At 35.2% G+C, this 14672-nt stretch overlaps 2 protein-coding genes across 7 annotated transcripts; one reads left to right on the top strand and one right to left on the bottom strand.

The window, feature by feature from the left end:
• Window positions 1-285: 285 nt before the first annotated feature.
• On the bottom strand, window positions 286-6227 carry LOC107771223 (uncharacterized). 6 transcript variants are annotated; one of them, XM_075242218.1, is made up of 6 exons: window positions 5816-6224; window positions 5347-5414; window positions 2458-4650; window positions 2057-2365; window positions 1861-1966; window positions 286-1787 (listed from the first exon to the last, which is right to left on the bottom strand). In XM_075242218.1, the coding sequence occupies exons 5-6, from the start codon at window positions 1942-1944 to the stop codon at window positions 1323-1325; spliced, it is 549 nt and encodes a 182-aa protein (XP_075098319.1). In that variant the 5' UTR covers window positions 1945-1966; window positions 2057-2365; window positions 2458-4650; window positions 5347-5414; window positions 5816-6224; the 3' UTR covers window positions 286-1322. The 6 variants fall into 6 exon arrangements, 4 of the variants coding, with proteins under 4 accessions (XP_075098319.1, XP_075098320.1, XP_075098318.1 ...); XM_075242219.1 differs by having other exon boundaries at window positions 2458-2554; window positions 5816-6180; XM_075242217.1 differs by having other exon boundaries at window positions 2458-2515; window positions 5816-6160.
• A 4578-nt stretch (window positions 6228-10805) lies between these two features.
• On the top strand, window positions 10806-13588 carry LOC107771221 (uncharacterized). Its single transcript, XM_016590566.2, has 3 exons — window positions 10806-11275; window positions 12300-13085; window positions 13226-13588. The coding sequence occupies exons 1-3, from the start codon at window positions 11191-11193 to the stop codon at window positions 13255-13257; spliced, it is 903 nt and encodes a 300-aa protein (XP_016446052.2). The 5' UTR covers window positions 10806-11190; the 3' UTR covers window positions 13258-13588.
• The last annotated feature ends 1084 nt before the right edge of the window (window positions 13589-14672 follow it).

Below are 14672 nucleotides of genomic sequence, written 5' to 3'. Positions count from 1 at the left end.
CAACCCAATTTCATTAAAACACACCCCATAGACCATTTTGAGCACATTTGTGATATTTTAGAGTGAGAGGAAGAGTTCTTAGAGTGGGGGAGCAATATTTAACCATTACCCATCAATTCTTGCTCAATTATTGAGGATTAACAAAAGAAGTCTTCACCCTAAAGGTAAGAATCTATGTCCTAGCTCTCAATTTAAAAATTTTGTAAAAATTGGGTAATTAGAGAGGCAACTATTGGGTGGGTGGGTGGGGGGAGGATGTTGTATTGCATGCATGTATCCTTGAAGTATGTGAAAAGGTTGTTAGCTAAAAGTGGTAGAGAGTGGGTTGGGAAATGATGGAATCTTCCATAAAAGAGGCTTATGACCTTAATGCACACCTAGTGTTTGATAAAATACTCAAATGAGCTAAAACTATGATCTTCTTCCTAATTTTTGGTTCAACTTGTTATATTTCTAAAATAGATTGAAGTTGCTAAGAATTCCGGATCATTTTAGAGTTTGAGAATTTCAATTGAGGTATATTGGTTAAACCCCATTTTTCTTAGAATCGAATCTCACGGTGTTCATGAAATTGGAGTAAGCCCTTGATCATTATAGAATTGGCAATTCCTAATGTGTTTGTGTTAAAGGATATAAGTTCAATATTTATTCTAAATGCTTCATCATGTCATCTTTCCATTTGAGAATATGTTCAAAATGTGGAATATGTGTTAGGAATGTTAAAACTTCATGTCAAGATCGAAATAAAGGTTGTTATGCCAAATTGTATGAAAGGCCTCTATGTGCCTAAGATTTTCCAAATTGCTCATATATGAATTAATGTCTTGAATGGGAAGCACTATTGATGTTGATAGTGATAATGATATTTGAATGTGAAAAAGAAAACTGAAACTATGAAATACAGCCAAGTGCCAAGAATGACTGTGTAATTATTAAGAAGTATGATGTGAGATGATTGACTGAAGAAGGTAATGTCTCAAATGAGATGGCCTAACCGATCGGGCCTAAAAAGGTCATATCTATAATCTAAACTAATTTTGAAACGAAAATATATTAAGATGCTTCCTTCTAAAATGTGAAAAGGGCTAGCAATGACTCTTCAAATATGTTCATCTTCGCCAATCTCATTTTCAATATCGCGATCACTTAATATTTTATCAGTTTCATCCTCCCTACACAAAAGGAGATCATTAACATCCCCAAAGTGTTGATCTAATCTTGTACTGGGAATGACTCATTCTCATGAAATTCATTATCTCCTTCTCCTCCCATATCATATAAGTCTCTTGGTTTCAAGTGAACAATAATACTCCAACATTTATTCACCTCATCGTCCACATAATATACATTTGAGCTTGTGAAGCTTCAATGTATGGACCATCCTCTTCATGATCGCTAGTATGAATCAATCGTGAAAAATTAACAGAAGAAAATCCACATGCATCTATTCTAAACCCCCTATCCCTAGTTGTGTCATCCCATTTACACTTGAATAGTGTAACCCAAAATCGACCATAGTAGTTAAGTTCAATGATGTCTTCTAATTTGCCATAATATGGCAAATCCGCTTGCCTTAGGTTTCTATCAGCGCCACTAGCAATACAAGATGTGGATGAAGTACAAAATACTCCACTGTTTTGAGTTTTCAATCCATCCTCTCGCTCTGAAGTCCGAAATTTGAACCCGTTGATATTAAATGATGTAAACCTTCTAGCATGTGGTGTTAGACCATCTGCTAAAAACTTTAGGTAATCTGATACAGTATTCGAAATGTCTGGGTTCACAATCTGAAATAAGAATTAAAAAAATATGTTAGGCATAGTTTTAAATTTGTAAAATTCTAATACATTTGTAACAAACCTTTTGGGGAAACCAATCAATGAAGTCTTTATTAACTATCTTCTCAATTTCCGTACTAGTAGGCTTTCGACCATTCCAACGCATTCGTACATGATCTTTAAATTAACTACATGAAATGGTGATACAAATATTAATCATTTATGTAAGTTCTACATATTTAATATAAGGTTTATTTAGATTTGCATTAAATACTCACTCAATGAACGACATGACTTGTGGACAATTTAGTACCACATATCGATGTGCTTGACGTTTCACTATAGGTGACAAATCAAATATTTTTGTTGCTACTCCTTTACCAACAGGTGAAAAAATGCTAGATGAGTTCGTCGAGCCTCTATCCTCCGGATAATCATCAACACGACAAGGCCTATTAATTCTTGTCTCAATCCCTTCAAAATACTGAGAACAGAAAGTGAGAGCCTCTTCAACTAGGTATCCTTCAGCCATGGAACCTTCTAGTTGTGACATGTTTCGCACATAGGACTTAAAATGTCCCAAATACCTAAACAAAAAATCAATGGTTAGTTAACGATTACAATTTAACATCTTTGTCTTAAAAAATAAACTCCAATTAAGCAATAAAAAATCTTTTACCTCTCCATAGGATACATCCATCGACACTGTTGCGATCCCCCAAGGTTTGCTTCACCATCTAGATGACAAGTTAAATGAATCATGATGGTAAAGAACGCTGGAGGGCATAACATTTCCAAGTAATTCATTGTGAGAAAATATCGATATTGAAGCCTATCAAGGTCTATTGGGCTTTTGGGACAGAGTTTTCGGAAGAACAAACTCAACTATATTAACACTACAGTCACTTTGTCAGGTAAAATATTTCGTATGGCAATTGGTAACTAGTGCTGCATGAGAATGTGAAAAGCATGACTCTTCATATTAAAGAGCTTCTGTTGTTTCAAGTCGATACATCTTTAAATGTTGCTCGCATATCCATCAGGCATTTTGACATTCTTTAAGCTCCGCAAAAATATATCTTTCTTGAATACACCTTTCTTTGTATTTAAAATAGTAAACAAAGATGGACGATAGCTTTCATTCTCATCTGCCCAAAGTTCCTTCCTTATACCCATTTCTCTAAGATCCTTCCTAGCTTTAATATTGTCTTTTTATTTTTCAGAATCATTGAGTAAAGTGTATATCACATTCTCACACATATTCTTCTCAATGCGCATAAGGTTTAGATTATAACGTAACAAGTTCATTTTCCAGTAAGGAAGATAAAAAAATATGCCCATCTTTCTGCGTTGTCTCAATCTATCTTCATTAACAGTGTGTCTTCGAGTTCTTTTACCTTTATCATGCAAAACTGGTACTTTCCCAAAATTAGCATTAATGCTCTCCACTTGTTTCAAGATGTCTGACCCTGATAATGCAATTGGTGGCTCCCGTTGCTTGATTTTCCCATTAAAATGAACATGTTGCAATCTAAACCGACGGTCGCTTCCAAAAAAATGACGATGACCCATAAAATATCACTTTCTACTATGCTTCAATCTGCAAGAGTCTGTATCAAAGTTACATGTGGGGCAAGCAAACTGAATGTATGTATTCCATCCAAATAATGTACGAAGCCGAGAAAAATCACTAATTGTCCACATAAATGCTCCTCGCATTTTAAATATTTCATTCTTTGAAGAATCTAATGTCTGCACTCCATCGTACCACAATTCCCTCAACTCTTGGATGAGAGGTTGTAAATACACGTCTATGTCATTGTCCGACATTTGTTTTCCTAGAATGATCATTGAGAGTATGAATGAAGTTTGTTTCATGCACTTCCAAGGAGGACGGTTGTATGGAATAAGTACCACTAGCCAGATACTATGTTAGTTGCCATTGCTCCAAAAGGATTGAAACCGTCACTAGCTCTAGATAGGCCTAGCCGTACATTTCGAGGATCTGCAGCAAATTCAGGATGAAGCAAGTCAAAAGTTTTCCAAGCCTGAGAATCCCTGGGATGCCTCATCAATCCATCGTGGCTACCCTCTAAAGAATGTCAACTCATAGACTCGGCAGTTTTAGAGCACATGAACAATCTTTGCAACTTTGGCTTTAGTGGAAAGTAGCGCATTATCTTTGCAGGCTACTTCTTCTTATTATCCTTCCACCTAGATGTCTTGAATCTTTTGCATTCTTGCAAGCCTTCATCTTCGCCAAAATATAACATACAATCATTTGGGCAGGCATGTATCTTGGTATAATTAAGACCAAGTTTGTTGATGGTTTTCTTGACCTCATAAAAAGAATCAGGAATCTTGACATCTTCAAAGGCATCTTTTAACAATTCTAATATTATGTTCATCGCTTTGTCAGTCATTCGACAAAGCCATTTTATATGATACAATTTGATTAGAAAGGACAATTTGGAATACTTCGTACATCCTTCGTATAATGGTTGATTTCCATCTTCGACCAATTCATAGAACTTTATATAATCTTCATTATGCCCCTCAATGTGCCCTTCATCAAATATTTCTTCTCTATTTATATGATTAGAAGACACACCAAGCTCGTTGACATTGTTTCTGGTGAACCCAAACGCATCATTAATTATAATTTCCATTGGATCTTGGGGCTGTAAATTATCTTCTATGACATGGGTGCTCTGAGAAATTTGTTGCACGGTTGCATTTGATTCTTCACCATGCCAATACCAAAATTTATAGTTTTTTGGGAAAGGTTTAAGAATCAGGTGCTCTTCAACTATATCTCTTCTTTGCCACTTGTTAAAACCACATTTTGGAAAGAAAAATTGTCTTAGACCATCTGCATATTCAGGTGTGTTTCGTGATTTGCTAATCCAAGATTTATCAATTGGCATGGCTAGAAAGGAAGACATAAGATAACATCACAATATCAAAACTGAAAAGAAAGTTCAAAAGCTTATATGTGAAAAACATAACCTGTGAAATAACATCATTTCATAAGATAACAAAAAATAGTTTTGGTCTGTGAATAAAAGTAAAAAATAATGCCCTAAGAGTAAAAAATAAGCTCCTATTTTCAGACTTGGTGTGTGAATAAAGATAATGCCCTAAGAGCAAGATGCAACCAGTATAACTAGTTAAAGAAATTACCTAATGAGAAGCCTCTTATGTTATAAAAGTGCAGATAGAAAATATTTACTTCTTCCATTAGAATTAGGGCATAACTATCAGAAGCTTTACATGTAGCAACCTACAATAATTAGTGAATATATCCACTTAATTTGAACTAAGTTTTTCTCTCAAAACGTTTGCTCATACGCAGTGTCAAACTGTTAACTTACTACTTCAGATTCTTACAGGTGGATGACATATCTTTCTACCTATACAATTGGTAACCGTTTGATAAATTAGTTGAACCTATTATAGCAGAAAGATCTGCTAATCCGCTAGTGGAAAAAGAAATTATCAATCTACCTTTCCATAAAAATAAATCTGCTCAAAAGAAAGGACAAAATTAAACTGAAAAAGGTTATACCTATCAAATGTTTTATTGTCGACCTCGATCCCAATAGATTCACCAGCAGTTTTTTATCTCCCGGCTACCTATCAAGCCCATATATAATATTTAGGTTAATATTAGCAAGAACAACAACTTAAAATATAAAAATAAGTGCATGCAATCGAAATACCAAACAAAGCAGCAAAACTTTAAAGAAATACCAAACTAAATGAACAGAAAAATAACAAAAAAGGGACTCAAAAATAAAAGAAAGAAGTACTGAAACCATTAGAACATTAATGTTTTCTAATAATATCAATCGTCATTCTGTTTTCCTTTTTTCTAGTCATTGATTACTATTTTGGATGTTATATATTTAATTGACTGAATGAATCATAGATTATCGGACCGAGAAAAAAAATTAGAACAGAATTGGGGAAAATCGCTACATGCATGAACCCTAATAAAAAGAAAAGAACTTTTGGTACTAAATATGCCTCATTACCTGAAGATTATTGAAGCTGCTAAATGAATTTCTGATTTGAATCTCGATTCTTCTAGCCACAGAAACAGATTGGGAGAAATAGAAGAATCTAAAGTTAGAAAATTGGGAGTTCGTTGCCTATTAAGGGAAATAGAATGAATCGGGGGAAGGAATTGGGGGAAATAGAAATTGGGGGAAAGAGATACGAGACCTATGGAGGGAGGGAATTGGGGGAATTCTGGAGGGATTCTCAAATTGTGAGGGGAAAATATTAAAACTTATTGAGGGAATAGTTAAAATGTTATGACTAAAACATTACGGCGGTTCTAACCGCCGCAATACGAAATAACCGCCGCTATAAAAAAATTTAATCTTGCGGCTGATAAAACGCCATTTTTAATTAGATTTTGTGGGGGTTATTTGAAATTGCCGTAATATAACCGTCACAATAATTCCGATTTTTTGTAGTGACATAGCTTAGAACAAAGTAAGAAAATGCATAATAACTTGTGGGGCATTATATTCTTTCTCTTTAAGGACATTCACCCCCAGTGTATTTCTAGTCATAACGGAGATCTGAAATAGATGTGGGCACCTTGAAAGCACGTCTTTCAAAGCTTCCTAAGTCACCTCTTTGGCCGAGTTACTCCTCCTAACTCCAACAAGGGCAAGCATTTGTCCTAGTTTTCGTCAAAATTAATAGTGCATGTTCTCAACTTTTCCTCGGGAACCTAAATGGTCTACAAAGACTGGACATCTATGTAATGAAGGAAAGATGTGCTCAAATTAACTTTGGTACCAATTAGGCCTTCGTGACACCCTTTCCAAAACTGCGCAATGAACTGTGTACTCCTGCGTGAGATGATCGATACTGATATCTCTACTTAGCATGACTATTTTTCTTAGATAGATTTATGCCACTAGGCTGCCGAGTAAGCTGTCTTGATCGGTAAAAGATGTGCCGATCTGGTGAGTTGGTCCGTGATCACACATATAGAACCATGCTTCCTATGCGAGGTAAATTATTCATAAAATCAATGTTGATCCTCCCGCATTTCCATTCCTGTATATCAAGTGCACTAAGCCAATCTGCCAGACCTTTGGTGCTCGACTTTAAATTGTTGATAATTGAGACACTTGAACATAGAGCCTGCGATGTCTCTCTTCATGTTCTTCTACCAACATGCTCTTTCAAGTCTTGATACATCTAGCTCCATTGATACCCAACACACAGACGATAAATTCACCCTTAACACCCAATTACCACCAATAGAGAAAGAGATTATTTCACCGTTATGGACACCCTCCTTTAGCTTGAGCAAGTAAGTATTCTCATATTTTTTAGCTTTTAACACGCTCCACTAAAGACGACTATGTGCCAGCATACAAGCCATCAACTCCCAATTCCTCGTATGATAAAAACAAATCTTCCGGTTTGCCAATTTGTTACTAACTTTGGCTAATGGACTCTACACAACCGTTAGGTGAGCTAAACTTTCTATGGTTCCTACTTAGGATGGCAGCCCGGTACACTAAGCTCCCACTATGCGCGGGGTCTGCGGAAGGACCGGACCACAAGAGTCTATTGTACGCAGCCTTACCCTTCATTTCTGCAAGAGGCTGTTTCCACGGCTTGATCTCGTGACCTCCTGGTCACATGGCAGCAACTTTACCAATTACGCCAAGACTCCCCTTCAGTGATTCCTACTTATGATGTCGGCGACTATATTCGCGTCGGTTGAATGATAGAGGATAGTGCAATCGCAATCTTTCAATAACTCAAGCCGCCTTCGTTGGCTCAAAGTCAGTTCGTTTTGCTATGGTTTGCTTACCCTGTAGCCTCAATAACTTTAATCACCAAATATCATCTTTTTTTGAGATGGTATCAACCCCAAATCGCTTCCAATTCATACCCAAGTACATATCATCATTCCCAACCAAAATGAAGCCTCATATTTAACTCTGAACATGCATTATCAACAAGACAGTAAATTTAATCAAAGCTTAATACGAATAAAAAATACTTAGAAACTTGCGGAGCATTACAAAATTGTATGTAGAATTTTTTATTAATTATTGTAGAGGTATTACTAATATTAAAACCAAAATAAAACCAATATATTAGAAGTACGAGACAATATTGGGATAGACGCATTGTGAATGCTGAAAAATCTAAAAGTAAAAACTTAGATAGTGTAGGTAAATGATGAGAGATATACTAAGACTAATATAACTAACGTATTAGTTATTATTATAATCTACTTCGATTGCAAGTTACTGAATTAGTTGGAAAGATATTTGTTAGAAGATAAATGTGACAACTTCAATTAATTAGTGTGTTTCGATAAGAATTACTATATATTTCTATATTAAAAATATTTTATTTTAAAATTTTTGTTGCAACCTTATGCCTTGATTTTATAGCCACAAAAATGCCAATATCATATTTTAGAGCAGTTATCTCAAAACTCTTTCTTTTTCAATATAATTAAATTTGTATCTAGTCAAACACTTTCACATCAAAATAGGATGACGAGTGTAAGAACTTCTGTTATGAGTCCCTTTGGTAAGCATTTGACCACATTATGTGTTAAAACACATTGTAAGATGATAACATACATTTCTTTTATTATAAAACATGCTAAATGTTAACCAACACTACTAGAAAACTGCCTAATTTCGTCCGAGACAACCGATCGACATCGGTCGAAATTTGAGGAAAAGCGATCGATTTCCGATCGCTTTTAATTAGTCGGAACAATAATGGTCGCTAAGGTGTTGCGACCGAAATCGGTAGAAATTTTCCGACCGAAAACGATCGATTATTTCAACGCGTTGACTGACAACATAGATAAATATACCGACCGAAATCGGTCGGTATTAATTAAATTTTTTTTATTTTTCAAATAGCGACCGACATCGATCGGAATTTTAAATATATTATAATTTTATATTTATTTATAAATTGTAATAAACTGACCAAAATAGGTCGGTATTCTAAATAAATAAATAAATTTAATAAGACATTTCGCACCGACTTCAGTCGGAAATTTCAAGATTCTGCAGAATTCATTTGAAATTTTCGACCCAACTCGGTCGGAAATATTGTATTTCTGAAAAAAAATGAGATTTCCGATTGACTTCGGTCGGTTTTCTGGGTAAAAACCGGGCAGAATATGCCTGCTTTTAAGCTATACCACCTGCCAATTACAACCAATATCCATCCTATAATGGCAACATTACATTGCTGCCATTCAACCATAATTAATCAACAACAACAATTAACTAACTAACTAACAACAATAATTAACTAACACTAACAACCATTATCTAACAACAACAACAATAAACAACAACGCTAATAACAACCACAACGCTAATAATAACAACGCCAACCACAACAACAACTATACAAATGTTCAATAATAAAATAATATCAACCATACAATCATCATTCAAAACTATTCCCAACTAAATATTCACAAGTTCAAGACTTTGTTTAGCAATACACATCATTCAATGAGTGTTTTGTATTGCATCATCTCCATTTTCACTACTAGAAGCTTCATCGTCGGCATGGTTCGAAGGATCACGACGAGAAAGATTAGCATCTGGGGAAGGCTCACGAGACCGGAGAATGGGAAAAGCACCACTAGCAAGAAGATTGGCCAACAGACCTTTAAGGAGATTAAATTGTTGGTCCCTCTTTTCAAGCTGAACTTGAAGGGTATCAAATTGTTCATCTCTCTTTTGCTATCTAGCCTTTGTCTCTTCAAGCTCTGTTGTCAGCTTTACGATCTTCTTCTCTATACACGAGAGAGTCGACCTATCAATTACCTCGCCTTGGGCGGAAGTCCCTATACCTTGCAATCCAGCGTTGTAGCGCCGAAATGATAACTCTGAAAGGCCGTATGATATCCCCTTTTTAGGACCACCGACAACATCCAACCATATCCTCTGCGCTTCTTCGTCTGAAAGGGGTGGTCGCTCGCCTTGCTCATTCGGTGGCAAACTCTGAGTGTACTCCTCCACATTAATCTTGTAGCGACCCTTTATTTAGAAGATAGAAAATTATTAATTATATAATATTATAAACATTAATTTTAAGTTATAGTCCTTAAATATTATGTACATATATGTATATATACATACACAGATAGGATATAGTGTTCATATAAAAGTAATTTTAAAAAATACACAAACACACATATATCAACTATGTATTAAATTTTATTTATTTAAAAGCTATATAAATTGACTAAAACCGACCGAATGCGGTCGGTTTCTTCATTAAATTAATATTTTAAGATATTTAAAACTAAAAAAGAGTAAATTCGGTCGGAAACATTTAATTAAATATTATTTCAGTTTTTAAATTAAATATATACATAATTTTTTTATATTAAAAAACCAATTTCCTTGGGCGGAAAAAATAATTTCAAATATACCGACAGATTTCGGTCGGTATATTTGAAAAATTTTAATTAAATTTTTTTTATTAGATAATATGAAGTATGACCAGGTCTTGGTCAAATATTGACTAATTTCCGACCGATATCGGTCGAAATTTGTATATATTGTTGTGGGACCACTGTTTCCGTTGTGAGAAATATTATTTTTGACTTTTGCGACCAATTTACTTATTTTCTGACCGATTTCGGTCGGTGTATTTTCCGACCGATTTCGGTCGGAATTTTGTGGACGGATTTTGCCATTTTTCTAGTAGTGCAACTTGACCATGGATCAAGTGATCACCAACGTATATTAAAAATATGATCTCCATGCATGAGACATGATCAAAGGAATATGGCATTCCCTTTTCCCTCTTTTGGATGGAGGAGTGGGTATTTTCTTTTGGTCACCTATAGTTTGAGATGTATAAAGAAAGAAAAGGAGAGCAATTGAGTAGAAAGCAAGCAAAATAAAAGTCGAACTTTGGGGGTCTTTTTGGGATGTCAAGGCAAGCATCTATGCCTTATTAGTTTTGGCAATTATATTGGCGTATAAACATACCCTGACACGCACAATTACAAGCCTACTTATAAACTACAAATATTTGAAGAAAGATCACATTGGAATTATGATCGCTTTACACTTTTTTCCTATCGTGTTTGCATTTCTTCAATCACACATCTATCCAAGGCAATCAAAGAATCTAATCTTCCAGATATGAGGTATTATATATTAGTCAGTACCACTTTAAAACTTCTTGCTTCTAGCTCTTGCTGCTGTTGCTACTAAATAACTAATAAGTGACACCAGTTCAATATTAGCTCAAGAGTCATTACCAGCCATAGCTCTCTTAAAATCTTTGAAATATTTATTTTCCGGGAGAGACAGATAAGACATCCCGACATCCCTACGTTTTGATATCACCAATAATAGAGGAGGGGATCATGAAAACTCCATCTCATCATCACTCAATGCTATACGTTTTAAGCCTTCTTCTGTGTTTTGCAGCTTTCTTCATCGTAAATAATGGTATGCACATTCCACTCATTACCTACAAAATCCTTTATGATATTGTAATGGCCTAAGGTATATGCTTTCTTCAAAAACAGGTTATCTTGTCACCTTACTTCACTGACTTTCGCCTTCAAAATAAAGAAGGTTATTTCCTGGTAAAAGTTTAACAACGCGCATTTGAAAAGAAGCATTTATTTTACTTTCGGATAAACATTCTCCATATCTATTCAGGGCCAGCTGGAGCCTAAGGCTACTAAGGCAATGGCGGCTCCCAAAAAACTTAGGTCCCCAAAATCTATAAATAATAAATAGAATATTTAATAATTATGCACTATTGATAGAATTTTTAAATTATTTGGTTAAAGTAGTTAGAGCTTAAAGTTTTACAAACTTAGATTGTAGTTACTAGTTGTTTTCTAACTTTAACTCGTCCCAACTTAAATTGATCTTCTTACTATGTTAGTTTAGAAAAAGTTTTCTTAATTCTTTGAGTGTCTTTGTAGACATTTTTCAAGCTACTTTGATAAGTAACTACTAAAATTAGTCCTTAACTTTGAATGACTCTTGAAATATAGTAGTTACTACAATATTATTTGTTTTAACTTATATTTAGAATTAAAAGTGTTAAGAGAAATTGTACAAGTAGAAGAATACTCTAATTGGCAAACTCAATCAGGTAAAAGGTGTTAATTCAATTATCGTTAACAATTTCTATATCAGTTGCCTAGGTTGAAAAATATTTTTAAAACTAAATCAATAAAGTTCAACAGGATAACACAAGAGAGATTAAACAAATTGATTAGACATTGGCAATAATTAAAATTGATTATAACATCTTTAGATTTTGATAAATTATAAGAGAAAAAAATAATTAAAAAAAATTAAGGCCACACTTTTTATTTTCTCCTTAGGTCCCATATTATGCCGAGCCGCCCTATATCTATTAATTGTGTTGACATTTTTACGTACTTACTGCATTTTTTTTATTTTATTTTTTTGCTAAATAGTTACTGCATTATTTGTATTTGTGTGAATGCAGATGCTAGAAAATTAAGTGGAAGGGATAACGGCCCGCTACTAGTGTCAAAAAGTTCAGAAGACATTATTGAATCATCAGAAATCAATGGCTTCGACGTGTATTTATCTTCAGAGGATTCGTCCAATTCAGGACCTTATGGTGTCAGTTCTCCCTTCAATTTGCCACCTTATGATTCTCTTCCTCCAGTTCCAGATACCCCTCCTTTCTGTCTTAATCCACCTTCACCTTTCACTCTTCAACCTCCACCAAGTGGAGGAGGCCCAATTGTAAATCTACCTCCAAGCCCATCATCCACTATCATCCCTAGCCCACCCCAACAATATCTTCCTCCTATAATAATTCCCAACCCACCCCAATATTATGAACCTAGTCCTCCCACAACAACTGTTCCAACCCCAACAGTACCCATTCTGAGCCCACCTTATTATTACGAGCCCAGCCCACCAAGTTATTATGTTCCAATTAGCCCACCCACTGGGGTTTTTCTTCCACCAGTGATTTACCCACCTCCGGTGGTGCCTCCACCGCCACACATAGCGCCGGCCATGGCTCTATGGTGTGTGGCAAAGCCGTCAGTTCCAGACCCAATCATTCAAGAAGCCATGAATTATGCATGTGCATCTGGAGCAGATTGTGACCAGATTAATCCCAGTGGATCATGCTTTCAGCCCAATACTTTATTTGCGCACGCCTCTTATGCCTTCAATAGTTACTGGCAGAGAACTAAGGTGGCTGGTGGCACTTGTGAATTTGGAGGCACGGCCATGCTTGTCACAGTCGATCCTAGTGAGTTCCTACGAAATTATTGCAACATTAAAACAATTGAATTTTACTCACTATAAAAGCAAAGTCAAAATAAAACTATTCTTTTGTCAGACAACCATTTTGCCAGACTCCTAATGGTTTTCATTTTCTTCCTTCAACAGGTTATGATGGATGCCAATTCGTCTATAACTGAATGGATGATTTGATTTTTTGTTGTTTCATACTACGAGGAATAGTTCAAGAAAAGGTTAAAACACCCATCCGAAATTTTGTAATTTTCAGGTGGATGCATGCATGCCAGAGTGTGGATTACGTACTCCAATTCTCTTCCGTCTAGGATTAGAAACAACACGTCTTTCCTTGACGAATACTCTTCTTATAGTAATTTGAAATTGAAAATGGAAATGTAATTGCAAATATCATTAATGGGATTTAACATTATCTTCATTTTTGTAATAGAACTACTAATACACTAAATATATAGCATCTTCTTTTTAACTTACGCACTTGCGTCCTATCAAAAGTTAACATATTATTTCCACACCAAAGAAAGAAATGTAACATCGATGTTGTAGTCGTGCATTGCGAATCTTATTTTGTTTCTCTAGCACGTGCTTGGATATCTTTTATTTCTTCCTGTTTCTTTATAGCACGCACGTCCGCGATGAATTCAGTGCTATAGCTTATAACTTTATGCATGTCCTCCCCTTTCTTTCTTCTCTGTTTTGTTTCGTCCTTAGTCTTGAACTAAGCGCACGTGCGTCATGAATGTACAAGACGGATGAAGTATCAATTTTTCTTTTTATACCCTAAATAGTTGACTAGTTTACTAATTAGTCGAGTACATGTAAGAACGGAATATAAATAAAGCAGAAATAAAATGCAGGAATTAAAGATATCAGAATTTTTATACTCGTTCGAATTCAATGTGAATCCTACGTCCAATCCCCTTGGGTTGCAAGGGTGTTCTCTTTCAGTATTTGAAGTTTCTCGATACAAGAGAGTTGATGTAGTTTTACACCAACAGCTTAATCACTATGTCACTTCTCGCTTTTTGATACAATGCCTCACTAGTGTTTTTCTCTCTTTCTTCTCCCACTAATTACACAGTAGATCTAGGGTGAACTACGATGCTTGTTTGGAGTAGAATAAAAGGAGTGATAGTGGTTTGCTCAAAGTATGTGCTGCTCTCTTGACACACTTTGTTTTATACTTGAGCTTTTTGGCTTTGGCGAATCTTTGGCAGACAGTTGAACAGATTTGCAGTCCCAAGGGAATTGATTCTCAGAATTGAATCTGTTGCGATTCATTCCAAGAATAAATACAGGGCTTCCATAGACTATCCATGACTGCCGGTCATTTCCTTATTCGAGAGGAGATTTTTTATAAATTCTCCTTAAGTTGTTCCTTGATTCATGGGATTGATAGCCTTCCTTTATTGACGCATATCCTCAGCAATCAGGGCAGCAAGAAATCTTAATCCTTCCTTTATTGACGAATATCTTCAGCAATCAGGGCAATGGAAAATCTTAGTCCTTCAATCATTATAGCTTCAATCATTATTATTCCTTACTTGCTTCCATTGACAGATCTTTGCCTCGATTATTT

The sequence above is a fragment of the Nicotiana tabacum genome, chromosome 21 (assembly GCF_000715075.1).
Source record: "Nicotiana tabacum cultivar K326 chromosome 21, ASM71507v2, whole genome shotgun sequence".
In the NCBI taxonomy this organism is placed as follows: domain Eukaryota; kingdom Viridiplantae; phylum Streptophyta; class Magnoliopsida; order Solanales; family Solanaceae; genus Nicotiana; species Nicotiana tabacum.
The sequence above is the reverse complement of the archived record's forward strand: the minus strand, read 5'-3'. Positions and strand labels throughout refer to the sequence as shown.

Coding starts and splice junctions, on each gene's coding strand:
- LOC107771223 (XM_075242218.1), bottom strand. CDS start 1,944: ATGCGTTGGAATGGTCGAAAGCCTACTAGTACGGAAATTGAGAAGATA. Junction 1,788..1,860: donor TTGATTGGTTTCCCCAAAAG/GTTTGTTACAAA, acceptor TTCTTATTTCAG/ATTGTGAACCCAGACATTTC.
- LOC107771221 (XM_016590566.2), top strand. CDS start 11,191: ATGAAAACTCCATCTCATCATCACTCAATGCTATACGTTTTAAGCCTT. Junction 11,276..12,299: donor TTTCTTCATCGTAAATAATG/GTATGCACATTC, acceptor GTGTGAATGCAG/ATGCTAGAAAATTAAGTGGA. Junction 13,086..13,225: donor GCTTGTCACAGTCGATCCTA/GTGAGTTCCTAC, acceptor TTCCTTCAACAG/GTTATGATGGATGCCAATTC.